Below are 22,808 nucleotides of genomic sequence, written 5' to 3'. Positions count from 1 at the left end.
GTTGAAACTATAAAAGCCATATAACGAGATACAATTAAATAATATTTGGTATAATTATTAACAATCATATGGTTTACCTGATAGCATCCACTCCCCCAGTCTGGGTAACTCAGCTTCCTTTCACACTTTTCCATGACAAATGCTGATTTCTGAATTAGACAAACTGAATGAGGCCCATACTTTTCAGCACCATAGTTTTTAAAAAGGTCTAAAGCAAACCAGAGAAGTTTTCTTTATTAAAAATTCACTTTGGACTCAAAGAATAAGAAACTGAAGCATTCTACTCTAATGATTAAAAGTTGCTTTAAAAATCACACGTTTCATTAGTGTTGGAGTTCCCTGGTAGCTCAATTGGTAAAGAACCACCTGCCAATGCAGAAGACTTGGGTTCAATCCCTGGGTCAGGAAGATTCCCCTGGAGAAGGAAATGGCAACCTACTACAGCATTCTTGCCTGGAAAATCCCACGGACAGAGAAGCCTGATGGGCTACACTCTTATGATTAAAAGTAGCTTTCAAAATCAAACATGTTCCATGGAAATTGCCAATTAAAGAAATTAAAAGAAAGAGTAAATTCCAAACTCAAACGGGATTCTCAATAAAGGAATTAGTAGGAGAAAACTATTCTATCAGAAACAAGAGATAAAACTGGGCCTAGAGCATTGAAGTTAAATATACAGAGGAAATGGCATCAAGAATCACCTTCAGTGGTGGTCTAAATAGGAGTCACTTCCCAAGTGACCCATGATAAGATGAGGCCAATGATTTATATAATGAAGATTTTTTTTGGGAGTGCTGTTACCTTTGCAATATGTTCTTGTATTTTCAACTTATGCCATCTCTTGGAAGTCAATAAATGATAGGCTGCTCTAGTCTTAGACTAAGCACAAACCCACAGAGTTATGGGGTAGACTAAATGACCTCTAAATGGCTAATGGACAAAGAGGTGAAGTCATTAAAGCCTAGGAATTTTTAAAAAAAGAGAAAAAAAGCCTAGGAATAATTTTCTCTTTCTACACTTAAAACAAGTTTCATCTTTTGAAAACAGATTGTTCAATTAGTTCATTTTGAAATATTATAGAGATGAAACTATTTTATATCAGTTTTTAAAAATCTTAATTGTATAAGCTAAGAAAGAAAATATAAAACAATAAAACAGAATTTTATATTTCTTTTATTTATGAGTATTTCAAAGTCTTCAAAGCACACAGTGACCATTTAAAAAAAAAAACGGAAAGGTCAGGCCAACCCTCAGGTCAAATCCTGAGAGCTACTTGTTTTCATAAAGAAATTTTACTGGCACACAGCTATACTTACTCACTTACATATTATCTATAACTGCTTTCACACTTAACAGCAGAGTTGAAAAGCTGTAACAGATCCAAAGTCTAAAATATCTACTATCTTGCTCTTTATAATAAATATTTGCCAACTCCAGCTCTAAAACCATAAAATACGATACTATATCTTTGTCATAAGTGACAAATATGTGCATTGCTTTTGCTGTAACATGCAACTGTTGAGTAGCTATATCATAAGTCTTTAGGAATTTATTAAGTAGGTAAGTGATGGAAAAAAATGACTATACAAATCCAGTTAAAGCTGCCAGGCTTAAGAATAAAAGGAAAAAATATTATGAAAATTTTAATTTTAAATAATTTAGTCTGTAACAAAGTATGGAATAAGGGGCAGGGGGAGAAAAAGGACCAGGTTAAAATTTCTGATGACCATACAGAGGAAAACTATTCACTGCTCTTGATTAACAAATCAGACATGAGAACATTTTGTTTACAAAGGTGGTTAGTATGAGCTACAACTATTATTGCTGACTAACCAAACGCCATACGGTTTACTTCCTTGATGACCTGTTCATTTACATATACTAACAGGGAATAAATAAGATGGCAACACATCTTACTAGTTATGGGACAACAGCATTATTCTGATATCTGCAGAATGACACGTTATGTCTAAGTAACATAAAATGCACACTCCTCAGGAGAGGAAAAAATAGGATACCTAATATGATCTAATAAAAAGAGTTCTGCATTGGAAGATCTCGCACTGACATCAATTAGCGATATCAGTATATCTCTTCCCTCATCTGTGAAATTCGATCATAGTATCTTCTCTATGTCTCTAATCAGGTTTTTAGAAGAATAAAATGAAATGATTAAAATCAAAGTGTTTTGCAAATGGAAAGTGTCATGCAAATATAAGGTATGACTAAATGGTAGCGTATACACAAATGCGCAAGTGTATCTAATAGCTAACAATCCTTTCTATGTGTCATAATTCTAAGCATTTAACTATATTAATTCATTTAATTCTCACAACTCTATGAGACAAGTATTATCTCCTTTGCACACAGGAGAAAACTAAGGTGCAGAGAAGTTACTTCAAACAGGTAGATAGCAGTGGAACCACAAAATAAACTCAGACATTCTGGCTCCAGGGTCTATTTATATTGTTGATATACACTATTTTATATTGTTTATATATACTTTTAATATGTATATAACATTTAACTTCACTAAACTACTGACCTGGTTGATTTTCCAGTACTCTACAATCTGAGCTTCGCTGATATTCACCACTTAAATGCCAACTGAATTCCTGACTGAAAGGGCAGTAGTCAGCAATTTCTACTGAACCACCGTAATAAGGCAGATCTTCTGCAGGTACTCCAGTGAGTTCATCAAAGTACTACAAAGAAAAATATATTAGGAAGGCAGGAGAGTAAGAAACATTCTATATAATCAACATGAAGCCCACAAGCAATTTATAGCAACCGTCTAATGCTGTATAATACAAAGGAGATCTTAATCTATTTTTTTCATACGGAATAAACACAAAAAGAGTAATATACTACTGGAGGGGTATTTCAAGGTTGTAGTAGTTTTAGAAAGAAGCAAGGTAAGTAAATTAGTCTAAGTTAAGTTTTTATTAGATGACAAATTTGATTAATATTTTAAAAGGATAAATAGAGTTTTAAGAGCCGACAAAACATAAAACTAATTCATAAAATTTAGATGTTTTAAATACAGTGTACTTCAAATGTTTTTAGAGACATAATTTATATGTTGTTTTGACAAATTTGAAAAACCCATGAGTAAATGAATGAGATAATATATATAATATTAGGAACACCAAAGAAACAAGGTACCAGAAAAATTTTAAAGATTTCACACTTTATACCAATTCACTGAATTACAGTACTAAGTGCAGAAATATATAGTCACAACCTTACAGTGTCTAAAGCACTCAGTGGGGTTATAAACATATGTAGGAAGCTCAAAATTTAGAACCAATCACTTTAAACTCACTTCTGAGATAATTTCTGACTTATGGCTCCTTTGTCAATGGCAGGCAGTGTTAAACCTTTTTTAGAAATAGCCACTTCAACAAAAAGCTTAAAGCCTACATCAGAGATTCAGACTGAACATGTGGGACCATTGTCTTCACCTTTTAGATACCATTAGGAAAAATCATCTAGAGCAGAAATTCCAAGCCTTCTAATTAACTGAAGTAGAGTATTTAAGTTACTTTTTTTTTCTTTTTAAAAAATATTTTTATTTTATATTGGAGTGTAGTTGATCAACAATGTTGTGTTAGTTTCAGGTGTGCAGCAAAGTGATTCAGTTATACATATAAAGTATCTATTCTTTTTCAAATGCTTTTCCCATTTAGGTTATTACAGAGTACTGAGCAGAGCTCCCTGTGCTATACAGTAGGTCCTTATTGGTTGCTGTTGTTCAGTTGCTAAGATGGGTCTGACTCTTTGCGACCCCATGGACTGCAGCGTGCCAGGCTCCTCTGTTCTCCACTCTCTCCCGGAGTTTGCTCAATTCATGTCCATTGAGTCAGTGATGCTATCTAACCTTATTGGTTATCTACTTTAAATATATCAGTGTGTACATGTCAGTTCCAAACTCCCAAACTATCCCTCCTCTCACCCTTCCTCCCTGGTAATCATAAGTTTGTACTCTAAGTCCAAGTCTGTTTCTGTTTAAAATAAAGTTTAGTTATAAACTTTAAAATAAGTTTAGTTGTATCATTTTTTTTAAAGATCCTGCATATAAGCGATATATTTGTCTTCCCAGTCAGTTCCTTTCTTTAAAGAACTTTGTTTTTTTAATATAAATTAAAGATGAAGACTTTTGAAACAAAAAGAAATAGTTTAAAAAATACATCAAAATAAATATTCTAAATGTCTCTTACCACTACTACAAGGCATTGCTAGATATTAGTTAATTGCTATCAATTAACATACTGGTTATAAAGAAATGAAAAACTTCAGTTTTTTCTAACTTACAGAAAACAAATGAAGCCTAACAAAGTGAAAAACTCAAGAGCTTAATTCACTCTTCCAATTCAAAATGGAGACTTCTTTTTAAAAGGTTGATTCCTGAAACTGTGCCCCAAACAAGTGTTACCTGGTATTCCTGAGGTAAAGGTTTTGGAAACTTCTGCAAATTGCATACTGCAACTGCTCTCTGGTCCTGTCTGCAAGTTAATTGCAATGGATTACTTCTGAGTGTGTTACAGTAAGGGCTCAGCATCTGTCTCCTGCAGACAAAGATAAAAATACCATGGTGTCAAAGAGACGCATGTACCCCAATGTTCATCGCAGCACTGTTTACAATAGCCAGGACATGGAAGCAACCTAGATGTCCATCAGCAGACGAATGGATAAGGAAGCTGTGGTACATATACACAATGGAATATTACTCAGCCATTAAAAAAAATACATTTGAATCGGTTCTACTGAGATGGATGAAACTGGAGCCCATTATACAGAGTGAAGTAAGCCAGAAAGAAAAACAACAATACAGTATACTAATGCATATATATGGAATTTGAAAGATGGTAACGATAACCCTATATGTGAGACAGAATAAGAGACACAGATGCATAGAACAATTTTATGGACTCTGAGGGAGAAGGTGAGGGTGGGACGTTCTGGGAGAATAGCATTCAAACATGTATATTATCATATGTGAAACAGAACACCATTCCAGGTTCGATGCATGAGACAAAGGCTCAGGGCTGGGGCAATGGGATGACCCAGAGGGATGGGATGGGGAGGGAGGTGGGTGGGGGGTCCAGGAAGGGGAACACATGTAAACCCATGGCTGATTCATGTCAATGTATGGCAAAAACTATTACAATATTGTAAAGTAATTAGCCCCCAACTAAAATAAATAAATTTATTAAAAAAAAAAAATACCATGGTGTCAAACTCTAAAGAAGATATTAGAAATCTATTCTAGACTTTGTCTTTTTTGTTACAATTTCAATATTTTTAACATTCTTTTTTAATTAATTGATTTTTAAAAATTTTTGGTTGCACTGGGTCTTCATTGTTGCATGCAGACTTTCTCTAATTGCTGTGAACAAGGGCTACCAGGGAAGTCCAGCATTCTATGATTAATAGAACTTTCAAATAGTATACAATATCATTATTCCTAAAGGAACCCTCCAAAGTAGAACTAGTATGTTCATTTCACTGATAAACAAATAGTTTGAGACATTTAGCTTGTCCAGGATCATAGAGCTGATGAGGGAGTGAGATGGGACTTAAACTTCTCTCTCCAGGGTCAGTGCCTTGTCCATTACAGAAGTACCTGGTAACAAGCACTTCTGATGAAGATGTTAGTCTTACTCTTCTCATCTGGGCTAGGTCTCAAAGTAGTTTTAATCACTCAGAATTTCTACTACGGAGTTTGAGGTCTGAGTTAAAAGCCTGCTATGAGGAAAGCTGCTCATAAGCAGTAGCAGGAAACACCGTAGCTACTTTTGGGACAGTTAGTTAACTCCAGTACAACAACCTGATTTGCTAGTGTTGTTGTTCCCAAATTTTGCTGCACTTTAGAATCATCTAGAGAGACTTTTAAAACCTCCATGCCCACCCTGCACCCCATACCAACCGAATCAGAATGTCTGAAGTCAGGAATCAGGCATTGGTATGACATATAAAAGGACAAATTGATAATTTGAAATTAATCAAAATTAAAAAATTTAGCTTCACAAAAGCCCTATCAGGGCTCCCCTGGTGGCTCAGGAGTAAAGAATCCACCTGCCAATGCAGGAGACACGGGTTCAATCCCTGGTCCAGGAAGATCCCACATGCTGCAGAGCAACTAAGCCCATGTGCCACGCCGACTGAAGCCCACGCACTAGAGCTGTGCTCCACAACGAAAGAAGCCATCACAATGAGAAGTCCATGCACCGGGGTGAAGAGTAGCCCCTGCTCGCCACAACTAGAGAGTAACCCCTGCTTGCTGCAACTACAGAAAGCCCTAGAGCAGCAACAAAGCACCAACATAGCCAAAAAAATTTTTTAAATAAAGGAACTGTAGATGGTTTCTACACATTTTGAAATTGGATGGTTTAGACCACATTTTGAAAATAGGGACAGTGAATAGAGAATAAAATCAGAAATAAACTGTTAGCAAAGACAATAGGAGGAAATGCACCCTTACTTTTGTCTCTGCTGATCAATCCAGAATTTACAGCTCCTCCTGACAAAGTCACAGCCCATTCCTCGGCCCCAGTCTAATTTCTCAGCCATGCTGTAATTAGCTTTATACCAGCTGTGGAAATAACCCAAACAAAGAACTTTATATTACTGTCACTTAAAAAACAACTCCAGCGTATCAATTATAAATCTTTACAATGAGCAAACCAGGACCTCAAAAAGGACGTTGGTGACCATCCCCACAGATGAGCATTTACAACCAAAGTCCCAGCTGCACAGGATCACTGCAGCAGGGACTAGGAACCTTTAGTCTTGAGGGAAACATGAGTATTTGAGGGTGCTTCTATATTTGAAAAAGACCAAACCACAATCATGTTTCCATTGTAACTTTCAAAGATGATATAAGTCACAGAGGAGAAAATGTTTAAGGTGTGAGACAAGGAGTATAAAAGGCAAAGAAACAAAGAGAATGAGAGAAAAAAAGAGAAAGGAGTAAACTGGAATTCTGTTGCATCAGAAAAAGGAAGAAACGTTTTAAAATTAACCAGTGCCATGGTTTCCCTAGGAGTGTATACTCCAAGATGCTTCTGCATCCTACCTGTATCTTAAAGAAACCAGCATTATTTACAGAAGGGCTAGAAAAATAGAGCAGCAGGACCACTTCTGTTGGTCATTGCTTATTAACGGATAAATGGGAAAGAGTGATAATAGTGCTAAAAGGAATCCAGCATTTTTTTTCTTTTCAAAAATATGAATTTCCCTACTTGGTCCACTGAAAACAGTAAGAAACAAGGACAACCCAGTAGAAATTAATGTAGTACCTAGATTGTGATTTCTAAAAACTATTCTCGATCAAAAGGAGCATTCCTGTGCTCCTTGGAAGACTGGCTGATGCCAGATCTAGAATACAGAGCATGGGCAGATCAGCCTGGTACATCTTGCCATACCAAAAAGCAAGGAAGCTATCAAAAACTGAGACTCATCAAAATAAACCCAAGAGCCCACAAAGAAAAACACTCCCACTGGAGTCATTTTAAAACAGTATTCTGTTGCTTTATAAGAAAGTTCTACTGCCTTAAACACCAGGAATCTCTATATACATCAATTTCACTTACAATTAAAAACACTGTTTATATAAGTTTTTCCTTCATATCATCATGCCCTCTATTTATTAAAAAATAAACCTCATAATGCCAGGGATTTAGTTTTATTCTATTACATACCTCAGGGTCTCAAACATTTATTGAGTGAATGAATGGAGCTAGTATAGGTAATGGATAGCTAACTGAAAAAAAATTTTAAAAACAGGTATATTAAAAAAAAAACCCCACAGGTGTATTTATCTTCAGTGTAAAATATATTTGCTTAAGTTAATATTCATTTCATCTTAATAGTAATCTTAATATTCATTTAATAAACAATTCATGTAAAATTCTCACAGCTGTCTTACCCAGTGTCCTCCATTAACGCCAGAGTGATTCGAGAGAGGACTCGGTTCTGGGTATGAGAACCAGTCATTGCTTCATTCTGAAAATCACCAACAGATTTTAATTAGAAGACTGGATTCCTTGCAATTCCCAATAATTTCCGTGATTGCTTTGATGTATGGGCAAAATGTTGAAGGTATGAGAGGTTGACAAAATGTTGACTTAAAATAGTAAAATATATAAGCTTTAAGATGACAGACTGAAGCTTAAAGCAAAAATCTACTCTCTCCCTCAAATATCTATATTGTGTACAATTTCCCTGTAATGACAGATAACTAGCATTTAGAACTCTGTGATGAAAATGAAGATAAATATATGGAAACAGAAATATTGTAAAAACATTACACTATTAAGGCAAAGTAATGTTGGTGGTTGAGACAGATGCCCAGATAATGGAGTGGAGAATGGGATACTTGCTTGAATTACAAAGAAAATGCTTTTATAACCAAGTTTTTATACTCTGTGATCACAAAAATACATACTAATATGAAAAACAAGTACCACAAAATCATAGGGTCAAAGGAGTTGCCTGAGGGATACAAAACATCATCAAGGTCTACTATCTACCCAACGTCTTAATTAATATATAATAAAATTCTTACCAGGAGGTCACCTAATGCTAAGGACTTCACTGTCTCTTAAGAAAGTACATTGTATCTTTGGGATGCTCTAATTATTCTTCTTTTTTGGGTAGGGGGTGTGCTGCATGGCTTGAGGTATCTTAGTTCTCAGACCAGGAACTGAACCCACGTTCTTGGCAGCAAAAGCGTGGAGTCCTAACTACCGGACTTCCAGGGAATTCCCGTGTTTTGTTAATCTTTATGTTGAACGTTGGATTGCCATCTCAAGTACTTTAACTTCATCTTTTTAAAACACAGCTCAAGAACACAAAATTGATTTCAGAGGAAAGGCAGCAGTTAATGAAACTAGTAAAATTACTACTTTCAAGTCTTCTATTGAAAAGTAAGTAAATTTTCATTTCTGGCCCATCTGTAGCTTTCTAAAAAGAATCACTTGAGAAAAACTGCTTAAGGAAAATAAAAGAAACTGAAAGTCCCATGTGAGATAAAAGCATACATGTCTTCCATAAATTTCTATCACTGTTATTTCATGGTCATCCAGATAAGGTCAGTACAAGCACTAATTTCATTCTTTTCATAATTTTGCTAACTTGGATCATGATGTATGTAAACTGCAACCGTTTATTTATTTAAACAGACCTCTAAAAAAATATATTATTGTCGTTTAGTCACTAAGTTGTGTCTGACTCTTTGCAACTCCATGGACTGCAGCATGTCAAGCTTCCCCGTCCTTCACTATCTCCCGGAGTTGGCTCAAACTTCCTTTGACCCAGAAATTTCATTCTTCTTTCTACATAAACAAATCTGATCTCGCATTAACTTTCTAGTTCTGCTCCCCTGGAAACCTAATAAGGGTGGAATGTCAACTGTGTTACTAGGCAACAGGACTTAAGGAACAAAGATCACCTGATATGCTTCTGGACTTAGAATTACTGTAGATGAATATGAATACCTGTTGGTTAGCCACAGTGTGGGACTTCTCTGTGTGCAGTGAGTCTTATGGGTATGTCCCTTACAGGTATCTGGAAGTTAAGTCTATGAAACTGTTAAAAAAAATGATGCTGGTCCTTATTTGGGACATGGTACTTCTAAACCAGGCTGGTTCTTGTACACCTGTTATGGTCTTGTGCTTATCGTGTTTGAGCCAGAAGGAGAGGGGAAGAGGCATGGATGATAGTCCTAGATTACTGTGCAGAGCACAGGAGAAATGCCTGACTGCCATGCTGGCATGCTGTACTTTCTCTCTCATATCCTTCTAGTATTTTTTGAATGTGACCTGTTTAGGGTTTACAGGTTTGACTGACTGTTTTTTGAACCTAAGAACACACTGGAATGCCACTCCTGTACAGCACTGAAGATATAAATAAATCACTCATTATAACATTTTAAGATAAAACATTTAAAACATAATTATTCATTGACATAGGATTATTGTCACATTATGGTGACAATATGGTGGTTTAGTCACTAAGTCGTGTCCGATTCTTGCGACCCCAAGGACTGTAGCCCTCCAGGCTCCTCTGTCCATGGGATTCTTCAGGCAAGAATACTGGATTGGGTTGCCATTTCCTTCTCCACATATAACACTATGTAGCTATTTAAAAATAAATAGACCCAAGTATAAAGTATATTCTACTAATGGATATACTTCTGTAATGTGAATGAGCTCATATGAGACTAGCAAATAAGGGAATCACATCAGTATAAGATGAAATCATGTTGGTTCATAATGATTTCTCCTGGATTTTAATGTTTTATGCAGTGGAGCAACAGCAGCTAAATGAATCCCTTTGCTGTATATCTGAAACTAACACAGTGTTGTTAGTCAACTCTGTTCCAATATAAGATAAAAATTAAAAAACAAACAAAAAAACAAAACACACTAAGACACCTGAACACAGCAACAGAGGAATGCTGTGCTGTGCATGAAGTTCCACACTCTTCCAGTTGGCTCAGTAGGGCCAGAGGCTCTGTCTTAGAAGTACTTGCTGCATTGTTTTTGTACATTTTACTCTTATTTTACTCTTGTCCCCATTATTTAGATTTATAGTCTCCCATCTATCTCCCATTGCTTTTTGCTGTTGTTTAAGGTAAAAGAAATACTAAAGTAAATAAATATAGGAGCTTATTTATTGGAAATACAATGTGTTTTTAGACTGAGCTAGTACTTTTATTATGACTTATTGCTTTTGTTAATAACTTGGTACTTGTGTTTCCCACAAATTGTTATTTTTTATTTTGAAGACAGAGATTGCTTAGGAAAGCATACATGTATCACAGCAGAAGCATCTGTAATTCCTTGGAAAGTATATCGTTATATGGAAAAAGCTGCATATTAAAAAAAAAAAAAAACTACATTAGTGTATCTATTTTCTTAAAGAAAAAATATGTCTAGTAACATTTTCAAACAAACTGACCTCTAATAACCGCTTTTCCCAGTGGTTGAGCTCAGTGCCCATACCACCTTGATTTTCAAGTTCCATTCCCTCAAGAATTGGACAGTTAAAGTGTTTTCGTGCTTCATCCTAAGAATCAGAAAGTAAATAAATAAATAAACCCACAAAAGTACAACATAATGGCAAACTCCTTATCACACTGGATAAAATAAAGTAGCCACTAAGGAATTACTTTGATGAGAAGACAGAATGTCTTTTAAAAATACAGCTTTTAATATAATTAAATATTTTGACACCGTCACACTTTTCTTTGCTATTGAACTGCTGTTCTCTTATTATTTTTTCCTCTAGTGAAGATTTTGGCTTTAAGTCATATATTTTAAAAAGTTATAGACTGGTATGATTGCCATTTGTAACTTTTGTGTCAACAATGATTTTAACGCAGGTATAAACTGCTCATATTATGGACATAGGCTTTGTTAAGAAAAATAAGTTGCTCATTAGAAAACAATTTTGTTCTTTTGGTTTCATCTGTATATCAGTTAAGATAATGAAGTACAGGGATGGGCAGTATTCCCAGAGCAGCGCAAAAGTTCAGAGGTCAGAAAGAGCTGTATGCGGTTAAGAGACGGGGTAGTGAGAATAGGTTTCTGTCATTAAATAAGCGAGTGAGATGATTAATTTTATGTATCAACCAGGCTGGGGCAAAGTGCCCACATATTTGATCAAACATTATTCTGAATGCTTCTGTGAAGGTGTTTTTAGATGAGATTAACATTTCAATTAGTGGACTTTAAGTAAAGCTGATCACTTCTGTAACATAAATGGGACAGTGAGTTGAAGGTCTTCATAGAACAAAGACTGACTTCACCCCTGAGCAAGAAGGAATTTTGCCAGTTGACTGTCTTTGGACTCAAACTGCAACTCTTCCCTATTTCTTCAGCTTGCCAGCCTACCTCATCAGATTTTAGACTCTCTAATAAACCTTCACAACTACATCAGCCACTGCTTAAAATAAATCTCTTCATCTCTTTCTCTCTCAACAAACATATCCTGTTGGTTCTGTTCCTCTGGAGACCCTCCTGAATAAAACTGATTTCAAATGAAATGACCAGCAATTATGCACACAGTACCGGTGATCCTAAGGGGTATCACAACAGAGCACTGGTATAACAACTTAAAGCAGTGGGTAGAATGGAGCCATTAAGTCATTGCTAAATTTTTCTTCCTCAGATATCTCTTGGTCTGCAGCTTTACTGTATTGCCTTTATGTTTCCTACTACAAGCTTTGAAATTTAATCATTAGTTCTTAAACAATAATGATTAGTAAAGAAAGGACCATAATGAATGAAAAGAGCAGACAGCTCATGAGACATGAAGCTCAGTAATACTCACGACAACACGAGGTGTTACTAGAAGATTCACAGTGTGAGGAACTCTCTTATTATCGCGAATGTCCCATAATCTCTCCACTTTTCGAACTACTTTATCACTCCATTGATATAATCCAAGACTGCAATTAAAGAATAAAGACAGTCCTTCTTGCAAATTTGTCACCACTTTAAATGTAGAAGTGTTTATGAACATCAATATGAAATTAAAATATGACCTTTTATTTGATACCAAGTGCAAGCAAAGACTTGATAGCATTTTCTAATCTAATCTTTTCAGTAACTTTAAGAGATCATCATCACTACTTTGCAGATAAAGAGACAGAAGCTTAGAGAGATGAAATAACTTGCTCAGATTCAAATACCTAATAGTGGGCTAAGACGACAGTGAATTATTTCCTCTTAACAAATTTACTGGATAAAACAAAAGCATGTCTAGAGAGATATCCAAGTACTGTATATAATAAAACTTAACAGAAGGTGACATTTTAACTTAATTTTGCTGTTGTTGTTTAGTTACTAAATTGTGTCTGACTCTTTGCAACCCCATAGACTGTAGCCTGTCAGGTTCCTCTGTCCATGAGATTTCCCAGGCTAGAATACTGGAGTGGGTTGCTATTTCCTTCTCTAGGGGATTTTCCCAGCTCAGGCATTGAACCTGTGTCTCCTGTATTGCAAGCAGATTCTCTACCGCTGAGCCACTGGGGAAGCCCTTTAACTTAGTGAGAAAGTATAATTTACTTAACAATTGTGCTGTAAAGTAAATTATACTTTTTACAATTGGTTATCCAACAAGTAAAAATTAAATCCCTATTTTAGGGATAAAATCCCTATTTTACCCCATATACAGAAATAAATTCCAGACAAATGTCAGTAAAAATGGCAGAGTAAGGACCACTGAACTTCATGAAAGCAATGACGAAAGTATCAAAATTAGCCAAATGAATTTTTTTCAGAATTCTGGCAATTAACCAAAAGTTTGCAGCAATCCAGGAAGCACTTCTTTAAGAAAACTGGATGAATCTCAGTAAAAACAGCAAACTTTGTGGCAGTTTCCCATGCCCTCTCTCCAGCTCTATAGCAGCCTTGAAAACCAACAGCCCAGTCATAGTGAAAACCAGCAACCTGGCAGCCAGAGGGAGCAGAACAGGGTTAACTGGCAGAATGCATTTAAAAAAAAAACAAAATGATCCAACTATGTCTACAAGATACACAGTTCACACTCAAGGATACAAATAGGTTGACTGTAAAAGGATTAAAAACACGTATCATGCAAATAGTACTCAAAAAAAGAGCTGGAACATTTATACTAGTATCAGACAAAATTGTTACTAGAGACATTTTATAATAAAGAAAGGGTCAGTCCACCAAGAAGACATAATTATAGACATGTATATACCTTACAAAAGAACCCCAAAATACATGAAGCAAAAATAAATTCTTAGATTAAAGCTATGAACATAAAAATCCAAATAATAAATTTACCAGAAAAAATGTTGAATATTTTTATAATCTTTGTAGAGCAGAAGAAACTTTCTTAAGCAAGAAAATAGATAAATTTAACAATGTAAAATTTAAAAACTTTTCTGCATGGCAAAAATATGATTAAAAAATAAGTAAATGGGAGAAAACAATCTCATTTTGGAGAATCTATCTTACACAAATAGAAGCACTACCACAAAAATGTTATATTTATTATAGAAAATTATAATGGTCATCCGGAGAAGGCAATAGCAACCCAATCCAGTACTCTTGCCTGGAAAATCCCATGGACGGAGGAGTCTGGTAGGCTGCAGTCCATGGGTCGCTAGGAGTCGGACATAACTGAGCGACTCCACTTTCGCTTTTCACTTTTATGCATTGGAGAAGGAAATGGCAACCCACTCCAGTATTCTTGCCTGGAGAATCCCAGGGACAGGGGAGCCTGGTGGGCTGCCGTCTGGGGTCGCACAGAGTCGGACACGACTGAAGCGACTTAGCAGCAGCAGCAGCATAATGGTCATCAATTTTCATTTTTACCCATAACCTGCATCGTTATTTTCTGGCTTTTTCCTACATTACTTCTACCACTGACCCTATGAATCTCTCATTCTCAACAATAAAACAGAATATAAAGAAATTATTTTCCCACCATTATTTTATGAAGATTTTATATATTATTCAAAGAATTATACAGTAAACACCTGTATACCCAATAATCGTTACTTATATTCTACAATTAATCCTTTGTGTTTTTTTCTGCTGTAGATCTGCTCATCTACTCATGCCTTAGCAAGGTTATTCTTAACTCCTTTTCTTTTTCCACAGCAAGGCAATGTTTAAATATAAATAGGGAACAAAGCCAAAAGGAAAAGAAACAGTGTTTACCATATTAATAACTCCAGTATTCTCTTCACCATTCACATTTCAAGATTTAATGGTTTCTCAAAACCCATGGCTGATTCATGTCAATGTATGGCAAAAACTATTGCAATGTTGTGAAGTGATTGGCCCCCAACTAAAATAAATAAATTTATAAAAAGAAAAAAAAAAAAAATTAAAAAATAAAATATGTCCAACTACTAAAAAAAAAAAAAAAAAAAAAGATTTAATGGTTTCTCCAAATAAAAAGGTGAGGGCCAAATCCAACTCTTTCTATGTCTACCATCTGAATTTCTTATTACTCTGTTATCTCCATTTATACTATAAGATTTTCTTCTTTTAAGGAATATCCAAAATGTAAGAAAGCACTGCAATTATCAGCTTAATAATGGTTCTTATGTGTGGGTATCTCTCTCCTCCTTATCACTACATAGATGTTCCCACTCTCACTACTTATGTGTTTCCCATAAAGACCACAATTCTTAGGAAAGACCAGACTTCTCCCATATTATCAAACAAATACAATCTATGAAGTAAAACATCTATTTCTACATTACAATTTTGTTTCTAACAATTTTGTTTTTTAACATGTACTCTAAAAAAATACTATGATGAATAAAGTATTATGTGTTTTTAATAATTATGCACTTCCAGCTACCTAGAAGTGAGAAGAGAAGGAGGTAACAGAGGATGAGATGGTTGGATGGCATCACTGACTCAATAGACATGAGTTTGAGCGAACTCAGGAAGATAGTGAAGGACAGAAAAGCCTGGTGTGCTGCAGTTCATGGGGTCACAAAGCAGACACAACTGAGCGACTGAATAATAAGCTACCTAAATGGAGATCTTCATATGAGAATTAATTTTTTATTCTGTATCTGTTTACCACTCCCTACCTCTAATTATGGAATAGTGTCAGTACCCTGAGAAGGTTTCCTTATGTGCCTTCTCAATTTGTTCAACTTGCATGGCATTTAATAGCCTACGGCTTCAAGTAAAATTACTCATCTGTCTTTTATCATGGACTGTTTTTAAACTCCATACAACTAGACTATGACTTCTTTTGTTCAACCCTATGATATTTGTTCACGTTATTACATGTAGCAATAAGGTGTTCTTTTCAGTGCCTTGTAGTTTTTGATTATAGGAATATATTACAATTTATTTATCCATTCTTCTATTGATAGACCTTTGGGTGGTTTCCATTTTTTGTTTATTAATAATAAAACTGCCATTAACATTCATGTACGTGTCTTTTTGTAGACATGTGCTCTTAAATTAGATATATAAATCCATGCAAGTGGTTATAGTTCTGTGACTGATAGTCTATATAAAATTCCTAATAATTTTTCTTTTAGTATTTCTTAGTATTATTTCTTTCAGGCCCTGAACTTCTAGATCACTGCTAACATGTGAAATAAAATACGGTTTTAAAAAACTATAAAATACAGTTTACAGTTAACATGTAAACATTGCAATGTATAGACAATAATTATTAATAAACCAAAATATAACCAACCCATATTCTCCCATGGCCTGACTCTCTTGTAAAATAATATAAGCTACTACAGAGTGGTGGAAGAGAGCTCTGCCTGGCAAGAAGAGTCTTCGCTCTTTGGCTAAGCCACTTAAGTTTTCTCCATCTCAGCTGTTTCATCTGTGAAATGAAAAGGTAAAGCTAAATAACCTCATATCCTATCTTGTTATAATAATATAGGATATACAATCTTAGGTTAGCCATAAAGCCACTATTATTTGTAGAAATTAACATATAAGAATTCTCAGGTTCTAGTCTTAGCATCCTCCTAAAAGAGAACAAGAACAAAAAAACCCAAATACCTATAGTTAAAAGGTGGGAGACCATCTGCAAATCTTGAAGTTAAAGGATTTCCATCTTTATCATGGTAGAATGCAAATAGCCCAGCAGAGAAACCCTGTAAGAAAAAGTTCAAAATGTCTTACAGTGAAAAATATCAAATCTGACTATAGATATCAAAACATGCCACTATCAAAAGAGAACACTGATATAACTACATAAAAGCATCATGGCAATACTTCTGTAGGAACTTGCCATATACTGGAGTAGGACTGAAATTATTTCATATTATGAATTTTAAATTCCAATTGCTTGAGATAATTCTAAGTGAAAAAATCAAAAGCAATAGTAAAGACATTCTTTGGTTGGTATAGACAATGCATTTATTTGTTTCAAGATGTGTTTATCACAGTTGGTCCTCTTTACATGAACTTACTAATAAACTCTACACCTGCAACCAGGGAATGCTACTATTGAGAATAATTAACAATACAGTTCAGAGCAGGGGAGTGTGCTCGTAAGAATACTCATAAAAATTTAAAGGCTTTGATCCCAAAGTCCACACTTAATATATATCTATACCTAAAAAAAGACCATAAATGTATGCATATGTGGGGGGATGTATGTATACTCTGGAAAAAAGACTGGAAACATATATAGAAATGTTAGCTGTAGTTCTTTTGGAGGTAACATGTAAAATCATCTGTATTTCTAAAGGTTTTCTTTCCAATGTGAATTTGTTTATAATCACATTTTTAGACAATATTTTTAAGAAGTCTTCAATTTTAATAAGATACTTTACATAAAGGTATTCAAAGTCCCATTTGCTATTCTCCCCCCTCCCAAATAAGATAAGGCAAAAAAAGAAAAAAAAATTGACATTGGACATCTCCTGTTTCATTAGTAAGATTTCTTTTCTTCCTTTCTTTCCTAACCTAAATAACTAAAAAAAAAGCACTTTTGTAAGTACTAATTAGAGTATGTTTTAACATTGAAAATATGCTATAGTTTATATTCAAATAACTAACAAGCACAAATGATCATGTAATCAATTTCTTTGCCAAATTTCTTTGCTTATATAACTGTGGTCTCTGTGTCATTCAAGGCTTGCCAAAATGATTAATGGAATCCAGAGTATTCTTTTATTCCTACATTTTTTCTTTTTTAATCTCTGAAGATGCAAAGGATATTTAATGGAGTCAGCTAACAAAATCTAAATAGTTTTTAATATACAATTCATTGTGGTAATATAAAGCTTAAAATAGTATGATGTGCCTCATCCTTTAGAATATTCTAAATCCACATTTTTTTCTTCCCTATCAAGTTGAAAATTTTTCTAAGCACACACATTTCGGAAGGCATATCTAGTATTGAAAGTACCAGGAATGACTGTATTTGATAGTTAGAGCGTATATAACTTTATAGAGAATAAGTGTATTTGTTAAACATTTAATTCTTACCATCCTCCAGAATGGTTTTTGAGACAAACTAATATTTTAATTTCTTAGGTTTTTGCAATTTTTAGAATACAAATATACAAAAAAGTTTAAAAATCTAAAAGAAACATATGTTTACTCTTTAAGAGGATTTATTAGTTTTGCTACATTTTCTTTATACTTTTTTTTAGAGAAATATAAACACTGCAGAATACTGTTGAAGGCCCATTACCTTAACCCTTTCTCCTCTCTCTTTTCCCAGAGGTAACTACTACCTTAAAGTCAATGTACATATTATGACAATATAGTTAGTTGATTTCCTGTCAATATAAATAATTTAAAAATATCAGTCAAATTTAGAATCATTTTCATCATAATTAGACATTAGCAAAATTACTGATTTTTTTTTTGCAGTTTCTATTCACACCATTTGAGTGATGCTGAGTTGTGCTTCATTTGTTTCATCTTGTTCCTGAAATAAATTTTTATTATTTTTATTTAAAAAAAAAGTCAACATATATAGTAACTCTTATGCATGCTTTTACATTCAATGGTGTCTGACTCTGAGATTCCCTGACTGCTAAAATAAATCTCAATATGTTCTTATATACTTCTTGACCAATTGGACCTTTTCTTTTGTGACCTGCCTGTTTATAATCCAATTTACCTCATGTCTGAGACTTCTGCATTCATGTTTACTTATACATTAGATTTAAAACCTGCTGGGGTTTTTTTCTGGTTCTCTCAGCATCAAGCATCTACAGTTTTTGGAGCTTAAAGCTGAAAATGTTTTTTAGAATGATGTTTGTCTTTCATCACAATAGCAGGCTCACCTGTATACACTAGAGTTTCACTGAATTATTCAGGTATTTGCTGATTTAAAGAAATCATACATGATAGCTCATGAAAAAAGACTCATAAATAACAGCCACTAATTTTATTATGCCTTACTATGTAGAGCATGGTGCTAAACCATTTATATGCTTTATCTTATTTAAACTTCAAGAAAAAAAATCCACTCTACTATGTACTACTATCTTCATTTTATAGATGAAACGGAGACTTATAAAGGCTAAATAATTTCTAACAGACCCCCAAGATTTTTAGCAGTAAAGCTAAGGAGATTCACACCTAGATCTGTGTGATCTATTCTCTCTCTTAATCACTGCATTTTACTCCCATCTATTATATTTTCTAAACACATGAAAGACATCAGGAAGATATTTCCTAGATCTTAGGCAACTTCATTTAATTCCCCAGACATCGTGTAAAAGTTTACTACTTTGGACTGATTGGGGAAAGCAAAGAGAAGTTCTGAATCAGTTAGTATATATAAAATTTAGAAAGCCTAAACAGATCAAGAAGACTTTTAGAAATGAGATCTCTAAAGGAGAGAAGACAGATCTATAACCAGGTATCATTTTTTTTCCTTAAAGATTTATTAATTTATTTGGCTGAACCAGGTCTTAGTTGCAGCATGCAGGGATCTAGTTCTCTGACAAGGAATTGAACCTGTGCCCTCTGCACTGGGAGCGCAGAGTTTAAGCCACTGGACCACCAGGGAAGTCCCTAGGTATCACTTTTAACTACCAAGTCTTTTCTTAAGAAGCTTAATCATTTTTTCAAAACTCCTATTTACCCAATGGATTTACTTTAATTATTTTAAGTTAGTATAACTAAACCTAGCCACTATCCTAATCATTAAAAATTCTCTATCGGCTATTGGCAGAGGCCTAATCAACTAGGTTTTATTGAACACAATCTAAAAAGCCACATAATCTTAAATTTTAACATCTAATTAAATGAGAGTATCAAAACCTCAAGGCATGAAGGAAAGAATAATAATTAATAGCAAAATTTACCAGCGCATGAATAATCTCATGTTTCACTGTGGACAGCATCCCAACAAACTCCTGAGGCTGAGTAGAGATCATATTTGGACACAGGTTAGCATATCCTGCTATTGGCCTGTTAAAACAGACATTAAATTTTTAATTATATTCCAGGACAGTGTGTACTATGATATCTATTAACCTGTATTTTTCTATCAAAAACTGATTAAGGTCAGAAAAATCTTTGTTAAATATCAAATGTGATTTTATAACATCTAACTTTCACTATCTTTTATTTCCAAGACTTACACCTGTTTTTCCCTATGATACAGCTAATCAACACTTGTTCCCATGAAAAGATAGAGTCAGTTAATTATACTTTAGTGTGAATTTGTAAAACAGGTCAATATGTACCAAAAAAGGGAATGAACTGGAAAACTTAAATTCTAACACTATATTACTTGCAAAACACATTTCTGACTTCAGCATTTCACTATATGTATAGGCACAGGGACAGACAAGTAGGTAGAGAGGGAAAAGAGTTATATCATAGGACAGACAATAAGCAAACCATTCAGGTTGCTGCAAGTTACAGAAACCTCTTATTTCCATTTCACTATCCTCCTTCTGTCCCAACAATGCTTTCATTAACATAAAGATTTTTATCTTCCTGTCATCATATTTCATACAGTATTTTATACCTTCTACAGAACTCGATATCTCTTTATGAGCCCAGAACTTGAGAATCCAAGAGCTGATTGGGACCTAGAGTAATTCAATCTCACCATGCATCTAACTGTCTTTCAAACACTGTGCCAAACAGCAATATAGGGAACCGCAAGGTTTTTTCTCCCAACACTACCTTAACATTTTACCACAGAAATATCACAAACCTCCCCAAGCAGTGATAGCCTATTTACAAAGTAACATTTGCCTTATGTAGGTAAAAAAGAAAAAAAAGAAAGAAAAAAACATACATGCACTTCTTTTATCATACTTGAAAACAACAGATTTACACTTAGAAAATTATGACTATAATTTACTCACCAAAATGTTGCCATGGTGACCTCTAAAATATAAAATAAATGTCTCTATCAGGCTCAAACCCTCAGGGACTTAAGCATTTAGAATAAAACAGCCCTGTCTGCTTCTCCCTCCAGTGCATCTCCTGAAGCTCTTATCCTCAACACCAACAGGTAGACACAGCTTTTTCCTAACATAAGCTCTTATCCAGCTCTTTATGTGGCTGATGCTAATTAATTTTCAGCTTATATCTAAAGTTTCACTTTTTCAAAGAGGTCTTCTTTGTCCAATTCATCTAAATTATGTTTGCCTCCTTTTGTTCTCTTTCATGTCATAGCACTCTGTCTTTTTCTACAAAGTATTTATCATATTTGAAGTCACATGTCTCTTTCTAACTGTATTTAACTACTACCTGACTCCCTCTGTAATCTGTAAATTCCATGAGGCAGGTACATGTGCCTGTTTTGTTCACCTAGTCTGCTGGCAACATATTAAGGACTCAAATATTTATGGAATGAATTAATGCAATATAGCAGTTTTGAAGGAAAGTGCCACTTCTATCATAAAAGATTCAAAAACACCAACTTAAAATATTGCTCTTTCTTTTAACGTCAACAGTCTTCTAAGAAACCAGAATCTTCCCCAGGTATGAGAAGACAAACATGAGTAGCTTCAAATTCACTGACACAAGGAACGTTTATTCTTTCAGCTAGTCACTCATACCTAAAGTGAACCAAATGCTCAAGTGCCTTAGAGAAACATAACAGCAGGGCTTTGAAAGTGAAACAATTCTCTGGGCTATGGGATTCTCATCTATGTGATAACTCCTATGCTGGATTCTCTCCCTAAAAGACAAATACTCTAAGTACTTTCAGTATTATCAGGTGCTAAAAAGAGATGAACTAATCTAGACCCGTCTCAACATGGGATTTTATATCCCTCTCCCTACTTCCCCAGGGAACCCATTCTGTTCCTAATATATAAAGTTCACTTTTGTTTTGTTTTTTTAAAGTTCACTTTAACATGTCTTTTGTTTAAAAAAAGTAATAAAAGCTCACTGGAAAGAGCTATATATCCAAACTATAGAAATGTATGAAGAATGAAGTAAAAATTCCTTATTTTACAACCTACCACCACTAAATTCCACTATCACAACTAATTGCTATTAACAATAGGGATGTTTTATTTTTAGAGTGACCTTCAATCCCAGTTTGCCCAGAACTGAGGGATTTCCTAGGTTATGGGGCTTTTAGGTCTAAAACAAGGGTACTCCTAAGAAAATTAGCATAGCTGGTAATCCTAATTATTTTTGACTTTTACCTTAGCATGTTCAAATCCATAAGCAGATTTTTAAAGTAAGTATGAAATCATATTATGTACACTGTTCTGAAACGTTTGATACTCAACAGTATATTAAAAATGAGATTGTGTATGGGTGTATGCACAATCCATATGGCTTAGGTCAAATTAAGATAAAGAACCATGATTTTGCAACATTGCTATTATGAAGGTATATTTCTCAAAGACGTCTATTTTGAGATGTGTCTCATTTTATTAAGTAGCTTATTCATTTAGCACTTCAAATACCATATTTGCTTGATATTGAGACACTATTAATTATAAAACATCATAAATTTAATGATAGCTTCTCAGGAAAAAATTGAACATTCTATTAAATACATATATTCTTTTCTGAGAATACTAAACAATACATATACATCTGCAAAACCATCTAGTACTTTCTTCTTCAGTAATATATTAGATATTTCACTTGAAGCATTCTCAGTATTCAGAAGCTAAAGATTTTTTAGTTTATTTCATGGATCAACAAGTATATCAGTTCAGTTCAGTTCAGTTGCTCAGTCGTGTCCGACTCTTTGCGACTCCTGTAGTCCACCCAAACCTATGTCCATTGAGTCGGTGATGCCATCCAACCATCTCATCCTGTGTCGTCCCCTTATCCTCCTGCCCTCAATCTTTCCCAGCATCAGGGTCTTTTCAAATG

The 22,808-nt window shown here is 34.4% G+C and overlaps 1 protein-coding gene across 14 annotated transcripts in view; it reads right to left on the bottom strand.

Annotated features, from left to right (window-relative positions):
• The window catches only part of LMLN (leishmanolysin like peptidase), a 104,744-nt gene that overhangs the window by 68,516 nt on the left and 13,420 nt on the right, over window positions 1–22,808 (bottom strand). For 12 of the 14 annotated variants that reach the window (XR_014077280.1, XR_014077282.1, XR_014077283.1 and 9 more), the window contains exons 7-15: window positions 19,811–19,916; window positions 16,536–16,630; window positions 12,340–12,457; window positions 10,966–11,073; window positions 7,931–8,007; window positions 6,485–6,595; window positions 4,436–4,568; window positions 2,546–2,705; window positions 78–208 (exon numbers count right to left, since the gene is read on the bottom strand). Coding sequence is in view for 4 of the 14 variants with exons in the window: in XM_081571640.1 (XP_081427766.1) it covers window positions 78–208; window positions 2,546–2,705; window positions 4,436–4,568; window positions 6,485–6,595; window positions 7,931–8,007; window positions 10,966–11,073; window positions 12,340–12,457; window positions 16,536–16,630; window positions 19,811–19,916 (1,039 nt within the window). In the remaining 10 variants the exon portion in view is untranslated. The remainder of the gene's footprint in view (window positions 1–77; window positions 209–2,545; window positions 2,706–4,435; window positions 4,569–6,484; window positions 6,596–7,930; window positions 8,008–10,965; window positions 11,074–12,339; window positions 12,458–16,535; window positions 16,631–19,810; window positions 19,917–22,808) is intronic. The other 2 variants (XR_014077286.1, XM_081571641.1) reach the window with 1 other exon arrangement.

The sequence above is a fragment of the Giraffa tippelskirchi genome, chromosome 2 (assembly GCF_054371585.1).
Source record: "Giraffa tippelskirchi isolate mGirTip1 chromosome 2, T2T-mGirTip1v1.2.pri, whole genome shotgun sequence".
NCBI classification, from domain to species: domain Eukaryota; kingdom Metazoa; phylum Chordata; class Mammalia; order Artiodactyla; family Giraffidae; genus Giraffa; species Giraffa tippelskirchi.
The sequence above is the reverse complement of the archived record's forward strand: the minus strand, read 5'-3'. Positions and strand labels throughout refer to the sequence as shown.